General features: G+C 41.2%; 1 protein-coding gene across 1 annotated transcript in view; it reads left to right on the top strand.

Annotated features, from left to right (window-relative positions):
* The window catches only part of syn3 (synapsin III), a 118,370-nt gene that overhangs the window by 41,586 nt on the left and 63,183 nt on the right, over positions 1-13,601 (top strand). The window contains exon 4 of the mRNA XM_030719848.1: positions 2,272-2,363. Coding sequence (XP_030575708.1) covers positions 2,272-2,363 — 92 coding nt within the window. The remainder of the gene's footprint in view (positions 1-2,271; positions 2,364-13,601) is intronic.

Genomic DNA, 13,601 nt, shown 5'->3' with positions numbered 1-13,601 from the left:
AGACTGTAGCGCATCTACAGACTGAAAGTCATTTCGTTATATTTTATCTGTAATTTTTTTGTGGCCTTGAGCAACACTTTTCCAGCCTTTATGAAGGTCTTTCAAATTTTTCTGTGGCTGCTTTTTTCACTCGTTCTCAGTCCAGCCCTGGCACCCGACCATTTTCACAGGAATGGGTTTTTTGTTTGTTTGTTTGCTAAGTCACTTAACACTGACCTATGAATCATTTATAAAAAGGCCTCTAACTCAGACAACTGAGAAAAGAACCAATATTAAATTGTATATTTAGTCACTTTCGGACTGCAACATTCTTGAAGCAGTGTGGGATCATCTTGACAGAAGACAGAGCAAATATGGATTTTCAAGCTCGTTTCCCATTTTCTAGCAAAATATAATGAAACAAGGGGTGGCTCAAAACTTTTGCACAGTATTAGATCTCGTATACCCTACATCTGATGAATCAGTTAGTGTAAAGTTGATGAGGCTAATTTGTTTTTGTTTTTTCTCTGTATTGTTCTCTGCCATCAGAGACCAGAGAGCGGCCCTCTGGTCACAAACCTGCTTCTTTGATTAGCTGACTGCTATATGTAATTAGCCATGTGCTGTACATATGTGCAGGGAATTATTCCAAAGGCCAGATCTCATTGTGAGAATGTCTTTTTCTTCCCTTGAGTGTCCCTGGGAAATGTTTGAATGGTGAAAGTAAAATCTTAGTTTAAAATCATTAACATATGCTATAATAAATTGAGCCAAAGTTGTTGTTGTTGGTTTTTTTTTTGTTTTTTTTTATCATAGTAGTATGTTCAGATGTATCCCATTAGGTGCACTACATATTGATATAATTTCTGGGTCAGGCTCTCCAGCCAAAAGTTGTGTTTTTTTTGTGTGTCTTGTCCTCATTCTGTGGTCATGCGGCCGTAAAAGCAGAGCAGGTAAACAAAAACTCTTGGCTCTCTGTTTGACACTAATGTGGACGGTGCTTTCGCTTGGTTATAGTTTCTTCAAGACATAGTTCATATTTACACACTGAGTCACAGCTGGCTCAGGATTAGCATACCAGGAAATGCAGCCATGTTCTCTGTGAAATGTTGCACTTGGTAGTCGACCACGTCACTTCAGATCGACTTTGTTTTTCCACAGAGGCTACTTGTTTAGGACCCATTAAATCCACTACTTTAGTGTCATGTCTCATACTTTTAACTGATGTGACGACTAGCAAATGGCAGGGTTTCATGTCTGAGGTCAACTGGCTGCTGTTTAGTGTCCCTCCAGGGGCGTTCTGTACCTGCGGCAGATGGAAGTTTACGGTGACACAGCTTGACACACTTTTCCTCTGAGGGAAAGTGGAGAACATGTTCAGAGTGAGGAATGAGGTCTGACAGAAAGGCTGAGTTTCACTTTGTTTCTTTAGGGCTACAACCAACAGTGGTCATAGAATTCAGTTTGATTTTTCACAGCTCCACCCAGCTCAGCCTGCATACCTGCTGAGCTGGGTGGAGCTTGTTTGGGGAAAGGCAAGTCTGATGTACCTCGATGTACAACCAGCATCACTGACTGGTGCTGTCAGAAGGCTCACACTGGAGGCAGTTCCTGTTTCCCAATCACTGTTTAGCTGTAAAACAAATTGCTTCCTATTTTGATCATTTCTTGTGAAACCTCAAGAAATCCTTTGTAGAAGCTTGGTCGTTAATCGGACAAAATGACTCTTTGAAAAAATGTTAAATTTGGTCAATAGCAGTAAACATGAATAGATTTATGGACTGTGGGGGCAATCAGTACAAGGAAATTTGAATTAGCCCTCTCTAGTCCCGTCCATGCACAAAGTTCATTCCCAGAAGTCGACTGTCGCCCTTCCTTTCGAGTATTTCTGGACATTTGACAGAATCAAACAAGGGCCTTGTGAAAGGCAGCCTTTCACAAGGCCCTCACTGTCCAGGAGGCCACTGACTGAGAATAACTCAATTAGCCTTCTCTCACCAGCTCACTCGGTCACTCTGACTCTTGTCTTTTGCTCTCTTCTGTCCAAATCCAGAAATGTGAAATGGAAGTGAAAGCGTGTGTTGTAGCACCATCTTGGTGGGTGTAGGTACTTTTCAGGAGTCAAAAACAACAATACAGCATTTGACTAAATGTATTTCTGTCTGCGAAGTGGAAGTCATATGGGCACTCTGTTAGACAATTATATTACTGTATTCAAATTTGACTTCATACAGCATGTTGTTTTAAGACATTACATATGATCCTAACATGCCTCGTCTCTCTTACCCCTAGGCAGAGTTCTCAGAGATCAACTTGGCTTCCTACGTTAACTCGGGATGTATGGTGGACATGCAGGTCAATAAAGGTGGCACCAAAGTCATCAGGTAAGATGCTCAAAGAGAATTTGTAGTGTTTTGAGGCACTGCACCACATAATGTGTAATCTGCTACAGGGAGCCTGCACGCTTCTTTTCTCACAGTGCTGTTAAGCATGGCTGTGAGTCTGGAAAAAAAAAATCATCAGTTACACTCTGCAAAATCAACGCAGTAATGCGATTAAGCCTTTGAAAAAGCTAAAAATGGCTTGCTTGCTAATTTTTAACCTTGCAGGAAAATTTGTGTGACAGTGGGAAATTTTTTAATCTTGTCACAATGGTCACAGTTTTCATATGCGTTTGAGCCCTCTTTTATCTCTGGTTCTCACAGTGTCACCACGAGGTTTTTACCCTCTGCAAATGCATGTTAAACAAACAGGAGCTATAAATATGAATTAGAACTCTGGCAAAACTGATAGTTGCTATTCATCTACTTGCACTAGTCTTTGTATAAATATTTCTAAATAACATGCAGACTTCATGTTGCTTTTAGTGCATAAAACCTTTGACTGCAGCTTGTGTGGGTTGATAATGCTGACAAACTTTGACTGATAAAACCTATACCTCACCTGCATGCCAATATTCACAGTGAAGAAGAAGTTCATCAACCAGCAGCCCACACAAGTCACACCTTTGCTATTTTTAATGAGGTATTGAGCAATTGAGTCAAAAATTTAAATATTAGCAAAACTTTATATTTTTTAGTTCATTGGACCATGGCGACTGCCCATCTATCCATCCAAAGTTCCAAAAAATGGCAATAAGTGGGTTTACCAACATGATCGGTAAGACTTCCTGTTCTATTTATGGTCAGTAATTTTTGGGCCATTGTTTAGGCTAATATGAAATACACCTTCATAGGAAATTTATAAAAATAATTTAACTTTAACAGTCAAATGACAAGTACTTGACTGATTTATCAGCAGTCTGATATTATTGTCTGTTATTACCTATTTGCCAATTGGTTGGTATCGGGATTTATAAGTGAAATAAATCAGTAAAAAGTAAAGATGAGATGGGAGAAACACCCTTCAACCATGTTATGAGTATTGACATTGCAAAGTTTGTCCACTAGAGGGCACTCTGCAAATTCCCTGTGGGCATGACATGCATTTGGAAAACCACAAACAGCAGCTAGGTGATCTGAGTACAGTTGGGCAGAATGTAAATGAGTAAATAAATAACTACAGTACACATGAAAAATGTTGAGGAAATATGTTTACGTTTAATGTGTCTCACAGAAAAAATTTCAGCCGATACGTCAGAGTATTGAATTTTTAAATCCCCAAATATCGGTATTGGTCTTAAAAAGCCTATATCAGCTGGGCTCATTGACTCGATGTTATTCACTTCAACTTAAACGTTTGATTAGGCGGAGATAAAAATATTACACATTCTTATGTAAAGGAATTACCATGACCATGTCCCTAATTCCTCTTCATACTTTTTTGTTTCCTGTTTTTATGTGGAATGAGTCAACATTTTGACAGTGGATCACATGACTACAAATAATGCTAATCCTAAAGATTTTTGTGCACGCATGCTATGTATTGCAGGTCATATTCTCCAGTTTGGGGAAAGATCAGTTAATTCTGTGTTTCTGGCCTCGGCTCCTCACTGACCATGTATTACAAATCAAGTGGGGATACTTGCCGACCGACGGTACTAATGTTGCCGATGTTACAATGCAACCTGTTGTCAGAGTTGACACTGAGGTTATTGTGGGGGTGGAATATTTTTGATGATGCTGCTGTAAGGATAGAGAAGCCAAATTGGTTGCAGATGGTTTGCCTGCTGCCTCGCTCACAAACACTGACATTCACTGCCAGATTGTTTGGGTTTAGCTTATCATTTATTAGTCTGAACTTGACCCTATATAGTATAATGGTTGTTCTAAGCAGGTAGGCTGATTGGCTGAAGGTTCCATCAGTGATCAGAGTTCTTCACTGAGCAGCACTGAAGGGTTAATTAAATCGTGTAAACTGATTAAAGTCTGTGCTTTATATAGATCATAGCCAGTGAAAGCTAGGTGTGTCTCGTGCTTGCCATGTGTGCTGTGCATGAAGAAAACATTAAATAAAAAAATGAAATTGAAATTGAAATACAAATTTACAAATCATATATTAATTCGTTACAGTGCTGTGCAAAAGTCTTGCGCTTGTTAAGGCCTCGGCCACATATTGACTTTTGAGCTTGCAAGAACTGCACAAACTGTATATTTGTGCATATTTCAATAAATTGCTGCACCTATTTCCCATTTCCCAGTTGAGGTGGTCTTGGGTGAGGTGTGGAATATATATATATATATATATATATATATATATATATATATATATATATATATATATGTGTGTGTGTGTGTGTGTGTGTGTGTGTGTGTGTGTGTGTGTGTGTGTGTGTGTGTGTGTGTGTGTGTGTATGTATGTATCTGGGAGGACCATTGTGCTATGACCTGGCTACATCTGCTCTTAAATTGCATTATTAGTAATATGTAGAATTTAGGGGTTTAAAAAAAGTGCATTTTGAGGTTTAGAGGGGGAATCAGTCCGATTGAGCTGAGATCCAAAGACTGCACTGAACATACCAAGTATCTGCTGAGGTCTGTGGGATGAAGATTTAAGGCAGTGATTGATTCCATATGCTTTTCCATTAGCTTTGGACACTGTGTGCAAAATAGCCTTTAGCTCTGACACAATTATTTGTATCTTGATTCAAATCTACGCATATTAAAACAGTGAGCTGGCACTTCAGTGCAGTATCTTTTATTTAACTTCAGCTCAAATGGGCTGAGGCACAGAGTGAAAAGTAACTGTCCACACACTTATGGTCTTGACTCTGTACATATCACCATGTACGACGTGCAACGTGGCACACGCCGTGCAGGCTACAGTAGACCAGAGTGACACACCACAAGGTACAGTAGTTCTGGCATGTTATTCCCTGCTGCTCTGCTGTAGTCAGCCCTTTGGCTTCTCTGCTCCCTGCTGCCAAAACCTCTAGCCAGGCCGCTCGGCTCAAAGTGGGAACACTGGTCTGGCTGATCACGGCAGCCAAAGTTTGATAAGCCACAGAGCAGCGTTCCTCTCTCACAGAGCTCCTCCTGTGGTTAATAAAAGCAGATGATTCATTAGTGGTGATTAATGTCAGGCAGTGGGGATGTTAACTGTTGGCGATTGATTATTTTATTGAGCTTGTTTTACTGTTGCACTCACTGGAAGTAGTTTGGGGTTGCGGCCAGATGCTCAGATGTAGAATTAGACTGGACGTGGAGGATTGAAACTCTTGGTGTGGTGGTGTGTAATGTAACACTGACCCTAACCACTTTCATCGTGGTTGGGGTCAGAATTTCATAAAAAATATTTTACTGCTCTTGGATGATCTAATTAATACTTCTGCACACATTATTATAACCCAGAGGACTCTGATACGTACAATAATACTAAATCTCACTAGTGAAGCACTTCAACTGGCCTTTCACATGAAGTCCAGCACATACATTTGATAGATGATCACGTAGTGACCGTCATTAGCCCATTCAGCTCCAGTTCACAGGCAGCCGTTGTGTACTACTTCTGTATATGTGCATCTCAATGGTTTTTATAAACTTGACACATTATTTTTCAAAATAAGATTTAGCTGAAAGATCCTGAATGGATTATGTATGAATTCAATTCAGGAACAAGATGCATTCAGTGCAATATTGAATGGCAAGGATGAGCTCATGACGGCATCATCATGATAAGTAACATGTTTGTACAATAATGCATGCACAGCAAAGACACACAAAGAATGTTTATAATATGGCTTCTTAGCTTGATATGCACCAACAGGACTTGTTTCTGTACAACGAGGAGATGTTGGGGACAGAATAGCAATGAGGAGCTGAATAAGAACTTATTGAAGAGCTATGACTGGACTTGCAGCTTGTAAGGGACCATCAAGCCACAAGCACACTAGGGAAAGGAGTGGTTGTAGTCCGTGGCATGACCAGAGTTATTGCACCCAAATGCAATGAACTTGCATTGCCTTTGAAATGGTTGCCCCAAAGACAGGGACGGGATCTGCAACCACTCACAGTCGGATGCCATTCTCAAAGTGACTTTGGTTTCAAGACGGTGATAATAATAGTAACATGGAGTCATCAGTGCTATCAGCGCAAGCAATCTGTGATAATACGATGATTAGTTGCTATAAATCAGCGAGAACTGCAAATCTGTTGCTGTCTGCATACACAGAAGTTCACATTAAACAAAAATTCATAACAACTGCTTACAATCCTGGAAGAACCTCATGGATCTGAAAGAGAAATTCAGGAATTCCTCCATAAATAGTGATGTTGTTGCTGCAATTTAACTGTAAACTACTGTACGTAGGCACTCGGCAATCTCACAAATGTTTGGAGACAGGTTGCAATCATCTTGCGAGTGCGAAGTGGTCACCCAGAAGTTGAGGGTGTTGTACGCACAATCTCTCAGTGACAACATGAAAAAGCTCAGTGCGATCACCAGGCAACCGTGGACTTTTCCACAAGGAGGTTGCTGCTTTGTTTTGACTCTACTGTGACAGAGCCATTATAGAGCAGCGGGTTGGTACCGTTGCTTTCTGCACCAGCCAAACCAGTAAAAGCAAGTGAATCGTTCCTAAAGAGTCACCTGACTGTGCTGACTGTACAGCTTCTTATTTCAGGGAAATTATCCTTTTCTTTTCTGTTCTTTTGCTTTGCTTTCTTTGTTTTCTTTCTTTCTTCTTTTTTTCTTTTTTTTGTTGCTACAAAATCAGAAACACTAAATTAGCAAGACTGCGTGCTACTAGGAAGTAGCCAGTCATGTGCATTCAGTTGACCAGTGTAGTTAGGATTGGGCTTAAACTGGGTTGATTCAGCTGAAATTCTATTCTAAAGACCTGTCTTAGCAAAGAGCAACTCAACAAATAAGACCAGGCTTAGTAAAGACCAGTCACACTGATGTGTTCTCATGTGTTCTCCACATAAATTTGGCAGACTGATCAGCCATGTGCAGTTTGTGGAAGCTGGATAGCAGCTGTAAAGTTCATGCTTCCTATTTACCAAAAATGCATACATTTATTTCATTAAATCAACTTAAAACAACATCAGTCTCGCACATGCGTGTTGTTATTTTTCAGGGATACAGTCCTGTAAAATGTGCCTATTTCTTGTCCCACCTACTTTGCTGTGATTGGTTGAACTTTCTTTTCCATCAGTGGGCAGAACTCCACACTTGTTTGAACTGCAGAGAAAATCAAGGTTTCAGGTGGTGATGCAGAAGTCTGGAAAACAAGCTATCTAGCATTTTAGGATTACTTAAAGATACCAAACATCTTAAAAACTAAAGAAAGGTGCTGGAGGCAGTTTTAAATCATCAATAACTCCACAAGGTACCAGGTCCAATTTAAAATGAGTTGATTTAGAGGATGCTGGATGTGCTGTTGTTGTTCATCACCAGGAGCCAAAGTGAGGGGGTCGGAGGTAAACACACACACATTTCTTCCTCACTTGTGAAAGTTATTTTCTGAGGATTAAATTACCTGACAGGATTTGAGGTAATGATCTGAATTTGTTTCAACATTCAGTCTTCTCTGCAGTAGGGAGCTCTTTTTTTTTTTTTTTTTTTTTTTTTTTTATTGGATGTGTGTGTGGGGTTCCCAAAGGGCTGAATTGGCTTGTCACATTCCTCGCCATTCTCAGCCTCACAGATGGGCAGAGGGAGGGAGGCCGCCAGATTACATTAGCAGATCCTTGTCCTGCTTCTTTCTTTGCCCCCCTCCCTCATTTAATTTTCTATGCTGAAAGCCACCAGCCAAAGAGGGCCACCCCCGCTTTCCTTCCAAATCCCTCCTTCACATTTAACAAGACTCTCCTCCTTTGGTTACCTCAGGTGACAATTTACAAGTTAGACCACACAGAGACTGTTCACACACACACACAAACACACACACAACCTCACTAGCAAAGAATCCTTAACCCCCCCCTCCCTTCCCTTGACCCCCTTAAAAACCTATTTTAATCAGGGAAGGAACTGTCTGCCTGGAGCAGCCTGAACACTTAATACCTCAAACAGGTTCATCTTGTTACCGAGCAAATAAATCCCGCTCACAGACACGCTGAGTTCAGACATGGCTTTAGGAGGCCTGAGGGTGGTTTCTTTTGACTGCGGTGAAAGCACGCAGTGGCCGTGAGGCCCACTCCGCCATCTCTGCTTTTGTAATATAGCCATGAATACAAATGGCCCCGCTAATTCACTCAAACTCCTAACAACGTTCATTTCCCTTTCTGCCAGAGGTCATTTGGCGCCGTATTGCTCTTGCAGCTCCATTCCTCATTTCATCTGCCTCCCATGGGATGCTTCCTAATCCTCAGCACAATCATTGTTAAGCAGCTAAACATTCTCAAACTAATGCCGCGCTTTAGTTACACCCACTCCTGTTTAGGTTTAACACTTGTGAAGCTTTATTTTTGTTGTCAGGCCCTGTTCTTTTTTTTTGTTGTTGTTTCTGTGTGACCTCAGTGCGGTGTCAAGATCAGCCCTGGATTGCGAGCTCAGCTGGAGGCAATCCAGACCTCTGGCAGCCCTGACAGCAACTTCCCAGGATCTGAGATGTTGCCAGGTCGCTCTGGTGCCACCAGGCCTGGAGCCACAGCCGCAACCACAAGGAGCCCTAGATCCAGACTTGGGGACCACAACAAGATGCTAGGGAGGGAGAGGGAAATAAGAGTTCTTCAGAGCCTTTGGATATGGTTGTTTCATGTGTACTGTCCTCCACAACCATAACTATAACTGAGCGGTTTTGCCTCTGCTGTTTTTTTTTTAGTAGAATAGTGATCTTCTAAAACTCACTTACCTTCATAAGCCTTGCTGTCTGCCTTTCAGTGCTGTGCTTTGGTGCAGTGGATTCTACAACAGCTTGCTGCTATCGATACTAAAGAGAGCTGTGAGACTGAATGGTAAAATTCTCTATAAAACATACATTTTATTAGAAAATAATTAATTTAATTGTGCATATCAGTTATAGTTAATTTAAATCATATGATCACTAAGGTGTCAAGTAAGCTGTGTCTTTCAGTGTTTAATGTAAGCTAACTGGCTCTCAGCTCCAGCTCCATACTATTCTATAGACTGTATATAAATGATGGACTTAGCAGCCATCGCATTACCTGTTGAAGGATTGAGTTTACCATTTAGGCCATGCCTCTAATCCTTAATACAACTTAAATGCGTGAGTTAAATAGAAAATCAGCCCCCCTACAGCAGTCATGAAGTGGGAAATAAGCTAAAGCTACAACATTTCCTCCAAGCTGTAATCATGTTCATTTTAACATGGGTATCTATATGAACTGACTTGCTCATAGAGGCAGCCTCATGTGGCCATTTTTGTAACTGCACTTCCTAGTTGTCTTCATTTTTTCTGCCCCAGAGGTTGCCGGGGCAGAAAATGAAGACAGACGTAAATAATGTATCTTCCTCTCTTATAACTTTTTGAAGAGAAAAAAAATAATAAATTCCCACATATCAAAAAACGTGTCCTTATTTAGAGTTTGTTTTTGCTCTAGAGTATGTCCTCCTGACAGGAAAGCACAGACTTCTCTCTCTAAGGTGCATTTCCTTCTGATGACAGAGAGCCAGCATGGCACAATGCACCATTGTGTACGAGCGCTGTGCTGATCCTCGGTATGTACTGTTTGACATTTGTGGCATTCCCGTCGACTTCTACCCCGATTATGCTTATCAATGAGAGACAGGCTGATGGTGGAAGATAAGGCCCTTACCAGCTTTTGAATCAGCCTCAGGGCCGTTATCAGAACAAATGTTCCCCACAATTCAGACATCCCTTTGGAGCCTATTAGAAGGTCAGAGACTCTGTGTGATAAATGGATCTGGAGACCAAATGGCAGCATATTGTCCTGAGTTTTGAGAACTTTCCTGCTCAAAGAATGCTGATGAAAACATCCTGTTGGCACCGTTGTACAATATATTTTATGATGGGCTTACGTAACTGTCAGGCTCGCTGTATATTCATAACCACTATAAAGTGGGGTGTTCTGTTTTAAACATGTTTATCGGTGCTTTGAGAATTACCTCTTTCTGTCCAATAGAATTCAAACTTTTTCTCACCGGAGCAGCGGAAACAAAAACACAACACGAGCTCACAGAGTTAGCAGTGGGTTTTTTACACATCAAACAGCTGCAGAGCAATATTACTTTGGAGATGTGAGTCTGTCTCTGTGACAAATTAAAGTTCAGCAATCACTCTTCTTTTGGATCTATTTTTTGTCACCCACTCCAAAGGGAAATATTTGGCTGCTGAACTGCTAAATGTTCCCCTCTGTTTCCCAGCTAGCTGCTGACCCAGTGTGTCGGGTGTTTTGTGCTGGAGGAGCAGTGTACAGTGTGTTAATTGGAGAACTTTCATGGGTTGTGAGCTGTAAGACTTAACCAAAATATTAAAGTCGAAACCTGTAAAGTCAAAGCAACAAGCAGTGAGATGGTTAAAGTCGTCCACAGAGCTGGGGGAAACTGCAGAGTCAGGCGGTTTTTCTCTGTGGGTTCATCTCTGGGAGCAGCTGCATTCACAAGCAAGGAGTCACGAGATCTACTGTTGACATAAAAATAGTGATAGTTGCAGCTTTAAACATTTTCTGACTTATAATCAGCACTATTTTAGCTCATACTCACATAAAGCTACTGATGTGCAGTGACACCCTCCTTTTTCAAGGGTTTATTTGAACTGATTGTAAGAATGAGCGTGTTATATTAGACATTTTTTCCATTTTCTTAAGCAGGCTATAGTCTATACCAGAGGGCAGAGTTTAGAATCACCAGTTAACCCTAACATGCATGTGTTTGGACTGTGGGAGGAAGCTCAAGTACCTGGAGGAAGCCCACCACCGACAAGGGGTACATGCAGACTCCACCCAGAAAGACCCCAGTCAGTCCCTGTCTGGCTTACTACATAAATCCTGTGTTATGAGCATGCTTATGAATCCACATGGATCCTTTCTGTCCTCACGATGGCAGTGGCAGTGCTTCAACAGAACGAGTCTGAGTGAAGAGACGTGAAAACAAAGTTAATGGGTGACAAACTTCAGTAATGCTGTGCTGCTACAGGGCACTGCCTCCATTAACTCTCACCCAGTGAAAGCCATCTCACTGTGCTGAGCGACTGCTGCATCTGGCCATTCTGTAGTCATGAAGTAGCAAGGAGGTTCAGTCTGTCTTACACATGCATGCCCTTTTCATTCCTGTGTGGGTAGATGCTCACGCTTCATGTTCCTATGAGAGAACTGTTCATGCCCAATGTCAAGCTCTAACATTAGGAGAGAGTGAGTGTGTCTGCAGCACTGATCAGCAACTCTACATGTTGTTTTAGGCTAATAAGGTGTATCTTGGTGAAACTGCTCATGCACAGTTGCAACCAGACTGTAGTTTGCTTGAAACAGCTTGGTCCATGTTTATCACGAAGCAGTTGAGTCTGGTTTGGTTCTGGAGCCTCAATAAACAGCTCCATCCAGTATAAATAGCAGGGCCTTTGGTCTGTTGCCACTGTGGCGGAGTGCAGCAGCAGGGAGGAACAGCTGTAGTTGCTCTGTCGCCGATCACCCCTCAGCCATCCTGCCATACTTGTCCATGCAGTCTAACACAAGCAACGCTTTTGAGGACCAGAGCCTGTCAGAGGGCCTAGCTGTAAATTTTAGCCCACAAGCTGCACCCCGCATGCACCTGTGTCTAAATCTGCAGGTAATCCAGTAGCTTGCCGTGTACCTTTGTATTCTGTTTTAATAAGTATCAGTATTTTTTTTTTAAGGGGAATATAATACAAAAGGTGTCTCCCATAGCAACAAACCCACAAAAGAGTTTTCCAACTCTGTAGTTTCCATCAGCTTTATAGCGCTCTGATGTTTTGGTTTTATGCCCCACACCTTTGTTTGGGTTTAGTCTCACCACTCTCATCAGCTTGGTTTCCACCTGCAGCGGGCCAATGCTTCCTTTAGAAAAATCATGTCAAAGCATGTCAGATTTGGTACTAATTGTGGAAACATGTCGCTCTAAATATACATTCTGAGTTTTTTACTTTACCAATCCCAGGGTGTCAAATACAGCTTTTATCAAAGCCAGTGGCATCGGCAGAGTTCTGGAAATAGTTAGCTGGTTCTTTCATGACCAACTCAGCAAATATGGACACTTTTAAAGGTCTTGCACTTGCAAGTGCGCGCAAGCCAGACTTCACTGTATGACTGAGATAAAGTTTAGTAATTGGCAGATCTGATATATCGGCTGGTATTTGCCAATATATTGGTATTGGCTTTTATAGCATCCGATGAATGAAAACTGAAGAACAGACAGGAGAAACACCCTTCAACCATGTTATGAGTGTTGATGTTGCACAGTTTGTCCACCAGAGGACACTCTCCTACTTCCCTATGGCAACGTGTTTGGAACGTAGCAAACACAATAACTCACTGATCCAAGCAGAGTTAGGCAGACCATAAATGAGTAATCCGTGGCTTGTTGTGACAATAAAACAAGTTTTTAAACTGCACTGTTACAGTAAGGACGCAGAAATAACTACACATAACTAATGGTAAAGAAATCTGTTTATTTTTTGTGTATCTGAAAGGCAAAAAAATATCGACCAATATATCTGATTTATCAACAAAATATTGGTATCTGTATTGGTCTTACAAATCCTGTGTTGGTTGGGCTAGAATACATCTTACATCAGTATAACAAACGACAGGAACAGCTTTACAAAACCATACTTGAAAAAGTTTTCAGGTAAATTAATAAGTTAAAGTCAAGGTGAATTCCCATTCTTATTGTGAAATGCAGGCTAGTTTAAAGAAGGCCTTCAGGTGGGTGATGGGCCAACTGGCCCTGGTCCAGGGTTATTATAGTTAACGAAAACGAACGAAATAACGAAAACTGAAATTGAAAAAACATTGTCGTTAACTGAAATAAATAAAAACTATAATTAAAAGGAAAAAACGATAACTAATTAAAACTGAATTGTGAGTTTACAAAACTAACTAAAACTAACTGAAATTATCGATAAACTGACTTTCATTTTAAGCCTTGTGGATTGATATGAAATCATTGTTTCCGCTCTCGGAGTTTAAGCTGGGAGCGCCACAGGACAACTGTGTGAGTGCGCATGTGCGTGCGCTCACCGCGCTGGTCCGCAAAGTAATAGCTGCGGTCTGCCGAGAAAGCGGCAGAGTCCCGTATGGAGGTTC

The sequence above is a fragment of the Archocentrus centrarchus genome, chromosome 23, assembly GCF_007364275.1.
Source record: "Archocentrus centrarchus isolate MPI-CPG fArcCen1 chromosome 23, fArcCen1, whole genome shotgun sequence".
In the NCBI taxonomy this organism is placed as follows: Eukaryota; Metazoa; Chordata; class Actinopteri; order Cichliformes; family Cichlidae; genus Archocentrus; species Archocentrus centrarchus.
Note: the sequence above shows the minus strand (reverse complement) of the source record. Positions and strands in the feature narration are given on the sequence as shown.